At 36.9% G+C, this 17,157-nt stretch overlaps 1 protein-coding gene across 1 annotated transcript; it reads right to left on the minus strand.

Moving 5' to 3' along the window:
* Positions 1–900: 900 nt before the first annotated feature.
* Positions 901–16,669, minus strand: PLK4 (polo like kinase 4). The gene is made up of 15 exons (XM_085318211.1): positions 16,574–16,669; positions 15,707–15,802; positions 15,492–15,606; positions 12,787–13,819; positions 11,198–11,298; positions 9,220–9,593; positions 8,675–8,779; positions 8,168–8,270; positions 7,540–7,689; positions 6,499–6,629; positions 5,694–5,785; positions 5,164–5,302; positions 3,248–3,388; positions 2,241–2,347; positions 901–1,520 (listed from the first exon to the last, which is right to left on the minus strand). Exons 1-15 carry the CDS (start codon positions 16,574–16,576, stop codon positions 1,421–1,423), a joined length of 2,790 nt encoding a protein of 929 aa, XP_085174337.1. The 5' UTR covers positions 16,577–16,669; the 3' UTR covers positions 901–1,420.
* Positions 16,670–17,157: the final 488 nt, after the last annotated feature.

Here is a 17,157-nt window from a genome sequence, read left to right on the forward strand (position 1 = left end):
GTACTGTGAATGCTGGAGTTAGCAAGAGTGCCAGAGGTACRTTATAAGACTACTCATTACCTGTTCTCCTCCCTTCCCCTCCCCTTTTCTGCAGTTCTTTAATTCCAGATTCTTTATTTGTGCTATTCTATACCCCTTGATTTGGAAATAACAAAATAATCAAATCTCTATCGCTTAGAATCAGTGAATAAAAGGACTGCTTTGGGGGGGGGGGAAGCTAATTCAACTCTGTGAGTGAACCCAAGCCTGCAGGCTAGCAGTACTTGCATTGGAACATCTCTTTCCTCAGGCTTTTGCAGCTCCCTGTTTATAATAGGGCCTAGACCTGATGGGCAAGTGCTGTCAGCTCCTCCCATGCTCTCCCACCACCCTTCCTGCAGGCAGCTTGTGGATCTGACTCTAGAACCTTTCCCCTGGGTTCCTGTTCCACCTTCTACAGTAGGGGAAGATGGTGGGGTGAATATCTGTTTAAATGTGAATGCAATCACCATCAGTAATAGCATACTTCAAGCATTTTACTTACTTGTAATGTATAAAGTAGCTAAGTTGCTGAAATTCCTGCAAAATGACAAACTGACCCAGCTAGTGCAGTGCTGCAGTTTGCTTTCCCATCAAATGCTTTAATTTTTTAGTCAGCTATATATCACTTAGAGAAAGAGAACTCTGTGTATTAATACAGAGTGCTCTACAGTTTAAATTTTTGGAAGGAAGAAGTTAAGTAGAAGCAAGTCTGTGCAACARTTCTGTACTTTTTTTCCCCAAACTTCACCCATCCACTGAATCCCTAAGGAGGATGCTCAATATCAGGTCAACTCTATTATAGTCAAACTTCTGTACTTAAAGGAAAAGGCTCTCACATCACCATCTCACCATCATTTGATTATGAAATGAACCAATAGATCTGGACAATTACCACTGCATTTATTTTTTTATATATATAAATGCTTGTGCAGGGAAGTTAAAAGCTGCTGCTACAAAAATAAAAACATAAAAACAGCTATAAAACATATACATATTTACATATATTTCTTGTAGGATGTAAAAATACAAGTTATTTACAAGTACAAACACTTCAACAGCACAGGTGCATTCTCCTTGATTGCTGGCACTAAGTGAGCACAGTGGGGGAAAAAAAGTACACCACAATATTGACTTAGACAATTTCCGAGAAGTTTCCAAGTTGAGGTTACGTAGAAGTTAGTTGCTCAAAATTTTACTTGAGCAAGTTTCTGTGTCATTCAGGAAGAATATGCATTGTAAGATGCTTTTCCAGCAATTTGCAATACATAAAGCAACCCTTCCTAATTTTGACCAGCTTTGAGAAGAATTTTTGATAGTCTGAGTGAAATCAGTCACTTTACTTGAGTGCMAGTGAGTGATTTTATTAAGCTGTCACATCCAGAGACCTGCTTTGCTTTAATTAATGGGAACCAGCTGGATTGGTAAACATCACAAGAATAGAAGATAGACAGTGCAACTTCTCTCTGATGTATTCTGGCAACTTATCATTTTCTCCATACCTAGAAAGGCAAATAAGAATGCAAAATTTAAATGCTTTATAATATAGTATAARTATATATAGTATATATACTTTTATATATAAGTATATAGTATATATAGTATAGTATAATTTTTTCAAAATTTGGCTGTAAATAGACAAATCACTAAAGTAGAGGAAAATATATCTTGACACATTAATAGGAGTTTGAAGGCTTAAGTCCAGGCCTTTCTTCCCTACGYGTATTTAACTGAAACAGTATTTCAGATTCAGAAAGTATAACTTAAAAATATTTTAGTCTGAATAGAGTGTATATTACTGCCTTGAACTTTGCACAGAGGAAGCATGTTACAAATGTAGCCAGAGAAATGCTAGTGTCCAAAAGACATCCAAAACTTGGATCCAGAATCTCCAGATCTATGYATCACTTGTTACACTATCTGCTAGCAGATTACTTCTAAACCCTGACAATTAAAACCCTTAAAAACAATTTTTTTTGAAGTATTAAAACCTTGATTTACAATCCTCCCTTTCTTTTAAGAACTATAAACAAACAATGGCTATACAGTAGATACCAAGTAGTAGGGCAGCTCAGTGGGTTTTTTTTTGGGGGGGTTTTGTTTTTTTTTCCAAAATCATTTGTCAGCCAAAATTGAGTCAAAGCATTAGGTAATTCTTTGCTTATTCATTAAATAATGAAAGAAAACTGATTTTTTTTTTTTTATAGCAGTAATAGGCTCACCTGGTTGTCTGGCCATCTGGAGATGTGTATGTGATAGAAGAAACACCTGCTTGTGCTACCAGTTGGGATCCATCATTAAACTGAACCCATACTGCTCCACTGGTTAGCTAATAAAAGAAGTTGCATTATAGTTTGAGGACTTAAAATACAAGATGACACATTTGGAATTATTCTAACAACTGAAGTTGAGATTTTTCAGAATCGAAGCACCTTCGGTATCTAGATCAGTCTTTCAATTATTAAGATTAGTACATGTACTGCTTTGAAGCAAGCAGTAGTCTCAGGAATTGAACTGAACTTCCAAGGTCTCAAATATCCACTTTTAGTCATCTTTTTCAAGGGAATTAAACACAAGTACCTTTAACTTAACAGCTCCTAAAAAAATAGTAAAGAGCTGGACATGAAATAGGAGGATTGCTTTGTGGCAGTTCCTACCTACATACTTTTTAAAGTTTTTATTTAGTATCATAAACTGTAGTTTGTTCTTCTGCTAGGACAAAAAGCTTATTTTATCTAAATTGCAGAGAACTATTATTTTCTAAACTTAAACATGTACTGCAGGAAAGAAAGATGGTTTTTATAAGGAAACAGATTTTCCTATCATATAGGCAGATTTAGTCTTCTTGCACAAAATTGGTGTGCATTGTTAAAAACATTCCACCCCAGCACCTTTGCTTTTAGGGACTTTGGTCCACTAATCTAACAGCTTCAGTTTTTACTAGATTCAAGTTTTAATGAAAGAACTGAATAGGCAATAGTAATTACAGTAAATTTGTGATAAACAGAATTGAACAGTTATTTTAGTTTCTTTACTCATGTAGTTCACCATGGTATTATCTTACTCCCTTATTTGGATCTTTCTACCTATCAACTTTCAGGCAATTTAAACTAGCTTTAAACTTCATGTGTAAACAATGCATAAAGCTAATAATTTAAAAGTTTTATATCTCAAATTTAATAGAAAAAAGTGAATGGACTTTCCTACTTTATTGTTATTTGTTACTCACCTGAGAAGCCCAACCAACATTTTTCACAAAGACAGATTTTAAAAGTTGGGCTGAATTTGGACTGCATTCCTTTTGATGAACAGAAGAGCAAGCAGTTTCAGTAACATTCGTCATAAATGTAGACTTTTCATATGATACCACCTAAAACCAGGAATGCACAGTATTAGCAACCTTAACAAAAGTCCAACTGATTATATACACTAAACCARTCTTTCTTTTTTTAAACCTTTTTTAGTCTAATCAGATGTACAGTGAGATTTAGTCTGCATGCTTCGTGTAATAGCATTATGTCTTTAAAAAAAAGAAAATAAGTCTTCATATGACTTTTCACTATATTGAAACCCAGCATTATGACAAGTTTTTCTGCTACTTCCCCATATTCAGAGAAGAGCGGCTTTCCCAAAGCAGACTTTTTCTACTTAACATTTTTTTTCCTTGTTTGATTATCAAATGAACTCTCCATCTTCAGAAAAAGTCAAATCATGGTAGGTTATAAAACAGCCCTCATTCAGGTAACGACTTGGCTAATATTTTACAAAGATACAGGTATTGCTATTACTTGAAAACTAGAATATTGACCATTTATGAAGTAGAAATACAAAGCACAAGGCACAGAAAGCACTTTTCCCTTGCAGTGTGGAAGCTTATATCAAGAATAACATTTCTGATAGAAGGGGAAAAAAATCATTTTATTGTGGAATTCTACAGTATAGTCTGTTATAGTTCATTTTTGTCCCTAAGCCTAAGAATTATAGGGGATCAAACAGGGAAGGCCTTTAGGACAACAGTATCACTACTGTCTAGGAAAACCAGGTACGCTTCAACAAAAATAAATAAATAAATAAAATTCCACTGCTCAGGTATCTCTTCCAATAGTCAAAACAGATGAGATGCTGTGCCTAGCAGTGTTTAAGATTCACAGTTCAGTGAAGAGATGCAAGTCAGAGGAAGTCTCTGAAATAGCTTGGTCAGGAAAGAAAGGGAAATCTAAATAACTACAGGAACCTGAAAGAGGGAAGAAGCTGTACTTGACAATATACATTTCAGTTCAAGCATAAAGAAACTGACAAAAAATGATCAAGAGTAACACAGAAAGGCAGCTGGGCATTGTGTTATTTGCCTTAGAAATACATACCTCAGAAGAGGAAGCAAACAGTAATTTCTGAAAGGCTTACAAAAACATAAGTGTTTGCTGTATGGCAAAAGAAAGTTTGAGCAGCAAGCTCTCAAATTCAAACTCTGGTGAAGGGTAACTAAGTTAATGGAGGAAGGAAAAAAACCCATGATACTATTTCTGAAGCCCTAAGGAATTTTTCTTTCAATCAATTGAAAACTGGCATATTCTGCACTAATACGTGCTCGAGAAAAGAACGGTGATCAAAGCCCATGTAAGTTCAACAAACTTTATACACAAACTCAGTGTGCTAAGACCCTAATGTAATTCATTCAGCTATGGAAGCTCTATAAGGACTGTGATGTGGTAGTTAAAGCTTAGTAGGCCCTTTTAGACAAGCTGGATGAAGTTGCAGACAAAGCCTTGCTGGCTGTACTTAYGTACACACAAAAATTTATGCAAACAGACTTTTGTTTTTAAACTAGCACTTGATTTCAGAACAATGACTGTATGTGCTAATACCCTTTGTGGCTGCCATTTGATATACAAGCKTGAAGGTGTATCAGAGAGCTCTTCAAGACAAGTCAAATACAGTACCGTGCAACATGAGAAAACAATCCAAGTTATGTTTCTGGGGAACACCTGTGATAAAGTTTTGAAGGACAGACTTTTCAGATGATCTTAAATCTAGATATTAGTTATATCTGCTGTCTGTAAAAATTAATTCAATTAGTTTAAATAAAACAACAACATTTGAACTCCTATGGACTACCAGTCACACTGTGTGTCCCTGTGAACTTACAGGAGTAACATCTGGAGTTTGAACAGGAGTACAGCTGACAGCCATATTTCCATCCAGTGCCATAACTTCTTTCATACAGCTTGTGTCATCTAATGATGGAGGTGCTAGAGCTTGTGGCGATTCAGTATTGCCAGGTTTTCTGGGGAGGAGGAGGAGGAGGAAGAGAAATTAGGAATTTAACTCTCTTTTTAAAAGGGAGTTAAAAACATGAAGAGACCTGGCTTTTTTATTACAAACCATATGRAGCACTTAACAGTACAACTCTTGTGCAGACTTCAGTTTTTGTACATGCTAGTTTTATGTCTAGATTTGTTTACACTACCAGCCTCAATCCACAAATTTATTTTATATTCTTATCAAAGGAGGGTTTGCAGGTCTAAAATAGGGTGTGCATACAGGCTGTCAATAATTATCTTTCCAATGACTGTCAGCTTTCGTTAAGAAGCTCTGGCTTCTGCAAACATCAGCTGCAGAAAGCCAGTTAGTATGGACATTCAAGTATCTAAATATTTTAGAAGTGACAATGTTACCTTCCAACAATTATTGGAAAAAATGGAACACTTCCACTCCTCTTTTCTTCTTCCAAAACAGCAGATTCCAGTGCAAGACATATACGATGTCCCTGGAATTAAAATGAGCTTGTTACAATCTTTAACTGAAAACAGTACAAATGTTTTATACATTTTCAGTGTGGCAGGTAAGCCTGTGCAAGGAAATGCTTTCTTTGATAGCAATACTGATAATTAATGCACTAGTGAACCACAAAGGCAATCCAAAAAGCTATACTATATCAAGACTTCCCTAGTAATTTCAGCACATCTGGGACTGTTCTTAATCACGCCACCTCGTCTTTTAATAAGACACTAAGGGACCATACTTCTGTTCCAGAAATATAATAGAACAGAAGGGAGGCTGAATAGGCAATCTGTAGTATACTTTTTCTAATTCCCAACTTCACAGACATAATTACTCTGTGACCACTAATTGGGTGACATGAAACACAGAGGAAAGCATAGCAGGCAGGCCAGCCCCTGAAAAACTGGCTTTTTAAATAATTATGTAGAGCAAGTTTGTGTGGCAATTTAATCCCTTCACCAAACAGGCAGAGTTGCTTTACACACCAGWCAGAATTTATTTTTTTAGCAAGCCTCACTGTATGAGAGCATTAGCYCTACACTGCTATTTGCTCTTAAAAACAAAGGAAAACACAACTCTACCAYCCCTCATCACTAAAATCAAAAATATGATGAAAAGCAACTTAGAAGCACTTTTGTGAAAAATATGAATTTTCAGAAGGCTGCCTTTCCACTTAAGTCCTACATAAAAACCATTTACCTCATTTGCATGATCCATATATACTTGTATTTCCTTCTTCATACTTGCTTCACTTTCTCCTTTCAAAGTGAAAGATTTCCCTGATTTTTCAATCACTCGAGTCATACCAGCTGTCTTGTGTATCTTTGCTCCTGCAGAAGAGAGTTTTAAGTCTAATTTGTGTAAAGGATCAGTATCCATGAAATACACATTTCTGCCATTACATTCTAGCAGAATAGGTCTTACTGAGTTAAGAATTATTTTAAGACTAAAACCACTACTGGATGAGCTCTGTGGTAGCAGGAGCAAAAAGCCACTTAAATTGGATCTATGATATTAATGGTATGCGGAATGCCTTTGATGGCAACTGAAGATCACTAGTAAAATAGAATGAATAATGCATTCATTACAATTTAAGAATTGTCTTTCTAAACTTTGATCAGAGACAAAATTAATGTCTAACAGCATTGCCAAAAATCAATTAAGTAGGATTTATTAGTATTTGCGTATGGTTTAAAGACAGACTCCTGTTCTTCCAATACCTGTACCACAGTGGATCAGAGCTGTTATTTATGACCAAAAAATTGTTTTGGACTGAAGTTAYTGTTGGGTGTGCATGTGGCAAATCACAAACTAGATCACAGGAGTCTACAGTGAGAAAATAGTAGTCAGTGCATTCTAGTTTATCCAAGGCAGACTTAGAGAGAGCTGATCCCTTCTTCCAGTCAATGTTCTCAGTAATATTATTGCCTCAGTGACAATGGAAAGCTTGGACCTTCTCATTTGAAGTAGCTAACCATCAAACACAGAGAGAAGAGCTCACAAAGGAGAATAAGGTAGGGTTAACACCACCTTTGTAATATGCATTCCTTAAAGGACATTATCAGCAAGGAACTAATGAATAAACTAACTTGTGGATGCTAGAATTACAGCCAAGTGGCAAAACTCTCAAAATCCTAGTATTTTCTTCAGCTTGAAGTGTTCACTAGTATTTGGCAATGTTTTAGTGCAACTTTGTAATGATTTAACTATTAGCATAAACAGCAAAAACGGAGTACATACCATCATAAAAACAAACTTCAACATCTGCAGTGGGTGAATTTTCCATCAACATGCACTTGGCATATCTTGTATAGAAGGTAACTTTGGGGGTTTTTGTTCTCACCAACTGCACAAACTTGGCTGCATACTGGTATTTTTTCCAGTACTTTTCTAAAAAAAAKAAAAATATTTATCAGAAAGTCATCAGATTAAACACTGTGAACAAATTCTGAGATAAATTATTTTAAGTATATACTTTTCATTTTACTATTACCTAAAAATGGTGAGCGATATTTAAGTACTTTACAGAAGTATGTTGAAAGAAGGTAAGTTTATTTCCACTCAGTTTTCTGAAAGCATTTATCTTCAATATCTATTTCTTCAATTAACACAGTTCAGAACATCAACAACACAGGAAAGTGCTGCAACTCCATATAGTTTCCATATAAAATTGCTTCAACCTGCAGGCTTACACTTTCTCGTAAAGTTTCAAAAACAATTTYCAGTTAAACTGTAGTTTGAATTTTATTCTGGAAGGAGTTTTATTCTGACTATCTGAAAAGTAGTGTTTAAAAACTAGTATTAGTCTCGGAAGAGACACATTTAAAAAGCACATTGATCATTTTCAGTTTAAAACAAACTTCATTACCTGGCAAGTTGTCGAAGTTATACATACAGATGTCTTCAGGAGGAGCAGGAGGTCTGTCACCAAGAAGGAAGCCTCTTCCTTCATTTGGATGATAAACTGCAATCTACCAAAAGAACAAYAAAATTACATTTATAGTTGCAACTTACTGTAGCACTCCCTACTTAACAGCTATGGAAATAAGTCACAATTTAGGTTAAATCAGTTACCATCATTTAACAAGTGTTCTGTTCCTCTAAGTGATCAGAGAACAGCAGCAGTTTTTAGCAACRCTTCACCTAAGTGAAGTCCAGCAAAAACATAAGTTCAATTTTGCTCTGAAGTAGTTGCTTGGTACCTATATTGGTATGGCTGCACTATGGAAGAAAGATCAAATTCATGGCTATGCATATTTAAGTATTGCTTTGTTGATCTTCATGAAGTGATTATTTGTTGACRAAAAAAAACTCCAAAGAACAGAATGTTGTTAAGTACTTAATATGACAATATAGAAATCCAAAATGTACTCACCACATTTCCATCACAAGATATTCTTAGAACTTCTTTCACAAATTCTTGTGAATGGTGTTCTTTTAGAAATTCCATACATACTTCCCCATTATCTAGAATGCTCACCTAAACATTAAAAATACAAGTTAGATATAGCAACAAAAAAACCCTTACCTTTTGACAGGATGAGACAGCATTTCTTCCACAAACACTTTATAAAAAGCAGATTTTTTTCTTCCTAGCATATACTGCAAAGTTATAAATGGTTCTTTCACTAACTTTTGCTGTTAGTGCTGCTAGAACAGAATCCTTCAACATGAGCAAAAGGTGTAAGCCTGGCGTGTCACGGTGTGGCTTCACGAGTAACAAAGCAAACTCAGAGCCAGGTAAGCCCTATTATGATCAGGGCATAACAGTATTCCATACACAAAAACTATGATGCATCCTGTTAATGTAACTTTATATCAAAGATTAACTTTTATGAAACATGTTTCTGGATTACCTAGTGATTTAGAAAGATTCACACTATATTTAAACTCTTTCAAGTTTTAAGAATTGATACACACCACTGCATTTTTTGTTTTTTGCCTGATCGGTTTTAGCCTGTGAGCAGTGAGAGGGAATACAATGCTTCGCAACGTAGGTTTCTGATGTACTGGTTGTTCTTTGCCCCAGGCTTGCTTTTGTTCTGAAGTTGGCTGAAGACCACAGGCAGAAGACGGTTGAATTTTCTCAGACTTGCAGAGAAGTCCAGAGGTGAATTTCTTTGGGTTTCTCTGGTTTATAGAATGTGGGCAGTCAAGGGATGCATCAGGACTCCTTACATCTTTTAAGGCGTTCCATGCATTTCTTGATGCATCTTGCTGTACACTCCGATGATACCGAAAACCTCCGTGTGCATCASTGTTGCCAATTATGTCTGCAGGTGGTCTCAGCTGAACTGAAAGCAGCATAATAGCATGTTGTAGATTCAAGAAGTCACAGTAAGAAAAATACTATTTTATTTTTTAAAAAGCTTTTCAAAAATAACATTTTAGAAAGCCTAAATGAGTGGATACATTACGTCCTGTCAACATCAGTRCTAATAAAATTCCAGTGCTATTTAAAATAACATGTTACAAGATTTCCATTAAGGTAACCATTAAAATGAACGCATACCAATCATTTTGCAAAAGCATTTATCAACAAAAAGACAGATTTCAAATATACATTTAAACAAGAATTAATCTGTTGAAAGATAGTTAGCTTCCATTCAGATAACTAATAGGACTAAGCTTCACTCAAGCTTAGCAAACTGTAGTGTTTTAGCATCAACTGGAGGTTTTAGTACTTAAAAGTTAATTCAATGCAAACTCCAAAGTCCACTTTTTATTTCCACTGTCACTTGATAAAACAACCTGTTTCACATTTGATCTTCCTATAATTGCTGCTCTAGTTTTGATATTTAAGCCTTTTATCAACTCTCTGCCTCAACCAAACAAGTAATATACTCCTGCCATGATAGAGAACAGTTGAGAAGGAACCAAAAATTAAGTAGGATTATAGCTGAAATGCTGTATATTCCAACCATATGTCATATGATTCCAATTCTTGGTAGACAGGAAGGGAAAGAGCCCAGTAATACCAGAACAAAAAAGCCTAGAATGAATTTGTAATTTTATGATTAAATTACATCATTTGCAAGTGATATAATAAGATGAGTGGCAAAGAACACCTCCTTCCCTTCTGTGTCTTTTGTCCTTTCCTCCACCCCTCCTTCTGCAACCTCATCATCTTTCTTGATCACTATGGTCCCATTTTCTCTTAAGGTTTATTTGCACAGTTAAATTAAAGAATCTGTCCAGTCACCTGCCAATTTTTTGTCATTTATGCATTCTTAGAAGCACTTCAGGTCACAACTGAATAATTAAGGTAGATTCTATGACTACATTTTCTTCTTTGTGTATTTGTTTTTCACTAACATTACTGAAAGACACAGGAGTCACTTTGTTTTAGAGAGCTAGTCATTTAAATACAGCGTACAATTTCATCATTCTTCTGAAGGCAGTTATATCCAGTTGATCATACTAATCCAGTAGCTTGGGATGAAGAGCGTCTACAAAACTATCTGAAATTTATTCCTGTTTCAGGAAACTAAAATCCTATAGCCTAGTCCAAGAGAGAACAAATCACAATGTTTTCAATGGCACTTTTCTTGCTCAAGAATGATTCCATAGATGAGTGATGCTTGAAGTCATTGTACCTCTTTCAATATCTGTGCCAACTTTTTTCAGTGCACATTAGTTGAGGATCTCCTCTGCTCTTCAGAATAAAAAAAAAGTCTGGGTCTTCAGTAGCTTCTATTAACATCYGATCACTGTTATTTAGGATGCCAGTATTACCGTATTTATATTCCAGAAGCAGTTATTTTGCCATATCTATAGATACATCTTCTCTTACAGGTATGAAGAAGTAAAATTTAGAAAAAACACAGAAACATTTACAAATRTTTATGTTATTACTCCAACTTAAATGCCAAAAATATAGTCAATTAGTAACACATACCATTTGTTTGCATGCTTCCAAGCCACTGCTGCATTGTTTCAGTCTGGGACTTCTGCTCTAATAAACCAACATGGGGCTTCATTGGGCAGAGATAATTTGAGCTGCAAAATAGAAATTACACATATCAACACTTACAAAACAAAAGCTATGATATTACAGCTATAGAAACCACAACTCTTCGAGAATGTTTAAAAAAGGTGGAATTGTGTTGTTCTAGATGGCACAGAACATGCTTCTGTTTTCATGAATAATGCCCAGCAAGTAAAGCATAACAAAAACACACTATTTCCATAAGTAATAAAAAGAAAAATTATTAGTAATCTTTAGTACAAATTTAAGTCTGTTAGCACCTTCAGTAGAATGTTGGAAGTCACTTAAATAAGAAAAACTGTTGATAATGCTGCCAGCAGCAGCTGTCCTTACACCTAGTTCTCAGTCCACAGTGTAGGAAACACTCACTCTCAGAGAAGACTGAAGGATTTGGCCCATGATTCCAATGGATCTCACTTAGTATAGTAATGAATACGCAGTTGAAGTTTGTAGGCAGTCCTATTACCTAAAGTAGTCTGAGTTTATATGAAATATAGTAAGTCACAAGAATATATATTTTACTCCATTTATTCCTTCTACAGGGCAAAGCACACATTTGCGTTTTGGCTGAAGAGATTAGCAAAAAGAAAAACAAATATGAATCCATCAGCCACTTGGCAGTTGCTAACATGGAAGAGAATGCAAAAGCTATCATATACAGTAGTCCTTATATTTAAATAGGAAAATGTTCTTTGATAATCCATTCATTAAGAAAATAGAGCAATACAACTTCTGAGCGTACACAGATTTAGTGCACTACAAAGAACAGTTCTTGTTGCATAATGCTACAAGAAAAGCATGATCAGGTCTCCAGCAACACAGAAAAAACTCCTAGCGTCCCCTGTAACGTTTGATACTTTGAGAATTGGAAGGTATAAGCTGGGAAAGTCCAGTGTGAAAAGAGATACCAGGATTTTCATCCACATACTACAACTAAAAGTAAAGGACAAAAGTAAGTTTCAGACAGTTAGCTTTCAGTGTCATTTTCTCTTTTTGGCAGTGTTGCCAGGTTTTTTAATCCATCACCTGAACTTGTACTTCAATAATTTGTTCTTTCCCTTTATCTTGTCTAGCAACAAAGCATAGTTCAAGTGAAATAAAACATTGTATCACAGCAGCAAGTAAATACATTGGTAGGCTATGCAGAAGGCCGTCTTCCTTAATCCATGTCTCTTCTACATTTATTAGCAACAATCCCTATTGCAAGTACCACAGAGAATGAAACAACCTCCTGAGAAGGGAAATGAATAAGTAGAAGAGTATTATCAGGATGAAGAAAAGCTACAGTAAGATAGCTGATACACATTTATGAATTTTTGGAATAGGGACAGTGGGAAGGTAAACTTCTACACAGCTACAGCAACAATTACCACCTTCTATTTGGTATTCAAACTAAAACCACAGAGACTTTTGGCATTTAGTACAACTTAGTTCTACAAGAATATATACATTTAATGAATAAGGCAGCTCTAAACTTTGTCTTAAAAAATGATTCTTACTGTGGTTGATCTTTCACAGGTGGAGACATTTGTCCTTCAAAAGAACCAGAACTACTCAAAGTCTTCTCCTTAAATATTTCTCCCATATCAGTATAGCTGTTTGCAGGTGAACAGCATTCTGTGTTTTCCCTTGTTCCTACTCTAGGCTTGGAAAGCAGTTCCATAGAGTGACATCTCTCTGCAACATTTGATATTCCTGGAGTCTGACTATGGGATGTGCCAGACCTGTCAGAAGAATGGGCTCTTCGGAGATAGCGTGAATGTGGCCTCTCTCCAACAAGTTGCATGGCTCTTCCCCTGCCAGATAGGCCAGTTTCTTTTCCCTGAGATCCCCACTGATTACAAGAACTGCTTCCATCTACAGATGGAGAGTTATTAGAGTTCTTATTTTTAGGAAAAAAAGTAATTTTATTTGGGAGTGGCTGTCCAACTAATAACTTCTTCTTTTCCTTCAAGCAGCCACTTGTACTGAGGCTAGAAGAGCCTGTAAAAGTGGTAGAGATTGTAGCATTTCCACTGTCCATAGAATCCTCTGAAGTTCCTGAATCTTTACTTCGTGCAGAGTTGCACCGGGACATAAAAGGATGATCCAGCACGGAAGAAAGACTCAAACGATCTGCCGGATTTTTTCGGAGCAGTTTATGTATAAGATCTTGTGCCTCTCTTGACAAAAAGGCTGGCATTTCATAATCTGCCAATACTACTTTATTCAGCGTGTTCTTGACCGTGTCCGTGTCAAAAGGTGGCTTTCCAATCAGAAGAGTGTAAAACATACAGCCCAAAGACCACACATCAGATTCAAGTCCATGTGGACTCCTGGTGGCTATCTCTGGAGAAATGTAATTAGGAGTTCCACACATTGTATAATGCTTTTCATGAGGCATTTTCAACTGAGTTGCTAGTCCAAAATCAGCGATCTTGACATTCATATTATTGGTGAGTAAGAGGTTGGAAAGGGTGAGGTCCCGATGCAATATTCCGTGAGAGTGAAGATACAGCATACCTGTAATAATCTGATGCAAGAAGTGTCGGGCTGTCAAAATACAAGAATAGATGTTTTAGTGGTATATTTGAAGCCATAGTCATAAAAATACTAACTTTGAAGTCTGCTGTTGGTCTTGCCTTTTTTTTTTTTTTTTTTTTTAATAAGGAAGATGTTACATGGGTATTTAAGTGCCAGGCTAATGAGATTAGGAATGACACTTTTTCGTTTGATGCAACTTTTAACCAATACAGCACAACCATATTCTAGAACAGTCCATAAATGAATGCTCTCTAATGCTGTAATCTGATTTGTTTCTTTGATAATAGAATAACTTAAAGACTGGAAATATTTTAAACTGGTTGAAGCTTTATCTAAAATTAACTKCTAGAAAGTTTAAAAAAATGAAGTTGTTCCTCATTTTCAAGAAGAGCAAATACATCAAATCAAGCAACTTCAATATGTGCAGTTCATAAAATATGAGAACTATTTTAAAAAAAATCATTAGCAAACTGGGAAGGCTGGCAGTATTTCAACTTTATCTTCTATTTTCATGATACTGGGATAGATTTTTCTGCTCCAATATATTAGCGATTCAGGGAATACTCAAAAGGTTTAGCTTAGAGCTGGACTAATAAAACCTCACCCAGACTGAAAGATCATTATCTATCATCATGTTTTAATTATAGCAATTTAAGAATCATTCTTTCTAGAGCAAGCAATTTATAGTCCTTCTTCCTCTCTTGAGAGGTCAGATTGTGGAATAAAAAAATATTAGTAGAAGCCACTCCTCAAAGGAACAGACTTTCATCCAAAGCAATAGCTTAGCAGCTTTAAGAACCAAGGCACCATAAACTAAACTATTTCCACAGCAGCAGATCTAAATTAAATAAAAAAAAAATCAGTATCCCTTTAATCTAGTTCCAATCTAGGTTCAGAAAAATCTATATATTTCATAGTTCCATAGAAACAGATTAGAAATTAATAGAGAAGCAGGTAAACTGGAATAACCTGTGCAAGTGGTGACCAGCACATAAACTTGGGGAGTTGTAGGGACAATAACCACTGAATCCAGACCGGCTGGAACCAGAACAGTTTGCTTTTTGCTGTGCCCTAAAACACTGTATATAGTAACTTGGTTATTTCATTCTAGCATTTCTTGCAAGCTCATACCTTAAGAAGCTACATGTAAACAGTTAACTGCATTATTTTCATTTCTACATAAACCTTGAAATACAGTAAGTATTTCCATATAATGCTACCATATAAGACAAGTCAGAATCTGTAAGGTTTTCTAACTGGTAACATGTAATACAGCAATATCGAGATGAAGAGGTACCAATCTATAATACAAAGAATAAAGCTCAGAATGAGAATGTGCCAGTTTTCTCAAAGGGAACTTCTCACTTAAACTACACTTTAACAAAGTAATCTGGTGTACGAAAGTAAGCTCTACCTTAAGATCACTGATGTGTTTTTTTTTAAACCTTATGTACCACAAGATGCTGTAAGTGGCTTAAGCAGAAAGTACATAGATATTCAAGTGAATAGATATAATTTATCTCTAGATTAATCTCAATATTATCACTTATCACCAGATTACAAACTATACAAAACTGTTTTGGAGTGACAACAGTTTTAAATATTTCCACTAGAATGAAATATTTATTGAATAAGCCAAAATACTGAGGCAAAGAGATAGCTATGTAGAAAAAAAGCTCACCTTCTTCTTCTGAAAAGGGTTTCTTTCTGTTCTTTATGTATCTGCTCATTTCACCATTGTGACATATCTCAAGTATCAAGTACACATAGTTGCTATCTTCAAAGTAATTATAAAGCTAGAACATAAAACAATCAAAATTAAAATATTCTGCAGAATATATAGCAAGTCACATGACTTTCTATACAGTCCTCTGTACAGAAACACATTGTTCTTACCTCAAGTATAGATGGATGCTTCAGCTGACAGTGTATTTTCACCTCATTTTGAACCCTCTGTACCATTCCAACTTTGTGCATAGCTTTTTTATCTATCTGCAAATGGAAGACAATTTTTCAAACACTACAGCATTGATTAGGTACATGTTAATTTCAAGTGAACTTGAAGCTTTAGATATTCAGTGTACATTCAATTCAAGAACTCTTAAATATTGGCCAGCTTTCACATAGCTTYACCTACTACATGCTTTTAACATGCAAGTACCTTACAAAAAGTAGAGGAACATGATGGTTCAAAAGCAGACAAACATGAACATGTTTAACACCAACACTAATTTAAAAAAAAATTCTTCATAATTCTGTCAGGCAGATAGGCTAAATATAGTTAATGTTAGAAAAAGGTAGTTAAATAAAAGTATTTTCACAAGTTGTAAGACAACCTGGCTACAGATAACCCTAGAAAAAACTAGTTTCATTCACAAAGAAATAATTTCTCTAGGCAGTCAGGGAAGTTTCCAAGGCTAACATACACTACAGGGCAGCAAGCTGTTCCATGTGTTCAGGACCCCTACAGCCAAATGAAATCCAAATCAAGTTTTTGTGACCACAAATTTCTTAACTAGAATTATGGGTCTGCCTGGCCAACCAGGGTATACTATTTGAGCTCAATTTCTTTTAATAACAACACGAACATTCCCATTAATTATTAATATGGTCTTTCTGCTTGTACTACATCTTTCAGGACAGAGTCCTAATCTGAACACCTGTTACATATGAACAGGCAACCCAGGCACTGACACTGAACCGCTATGCCCAGCCACAGGTTCAGCCTCGCAGGGACACTGTGCTCCCCGCAGGCTAACTTACCATTTTGATAGCCACCTCAAGGCCGGTTTTTAGGGACACCGCTCTGTAGACCCCAGCGAAGGAGCCTTTCCCCAGGAGGTTCCCCACCTTGAAGTCCTGCAAGATGAACAGAGAACCGCTGTCAGTCGCGGCCAGCCCTTCACCAGCGCCGGACGAACCGCCGGGCGCCCCCCGCGCCGAGTCTACCTGGACGGAGGTCTCGGCCGCGCAACGGCGGGCAGCAGCGGGGCCCCGCAGGAGACGCAGCCCTCGGCGCGGCATCCTCCTCCCCGCAGGGCGGCCGGCAGGCACTGCCGCTGCCAGTGCCGCTGCCCGCGCCCGGCCGGCGGGCCGCCTTCCCGCCGCCTCTCCCGCCGCTCCTCGGGCGGGGGGCAGGGGTAGAGAGCGGCGGAGAACCCTCCCGCGGGCCCGGCTGCCATGGCAGCGCCCGGGGGGCCGCGCCGCCGCCCGGAGAGCGCCTCCCGCTCGTCACTGCGCGGCGGGGGGAGGAGCCGCGCACCGCCCCACCGGCCGCTTCCCACAAACAAGCCGCTTCTGGGAGTGGCAGGAGGGGGAACGAGGCCGCCGCGCCGCCTCGCCTCGCC

This window comes from Rhea americana, unplaced genomic scaffold (assembly GCF_003343005.1).
Source record: "Rhea americana isolate MKP2758 unplaced genomic scaffold, rheAme1 scaffold_116, whole genome shotgun sequence".
NCBI classification, from domain to species: Eukaryota; Metazoa; Chordata; class Aves; order Rheiformes; family Rheidae; genus Rhea; species Rhea americana.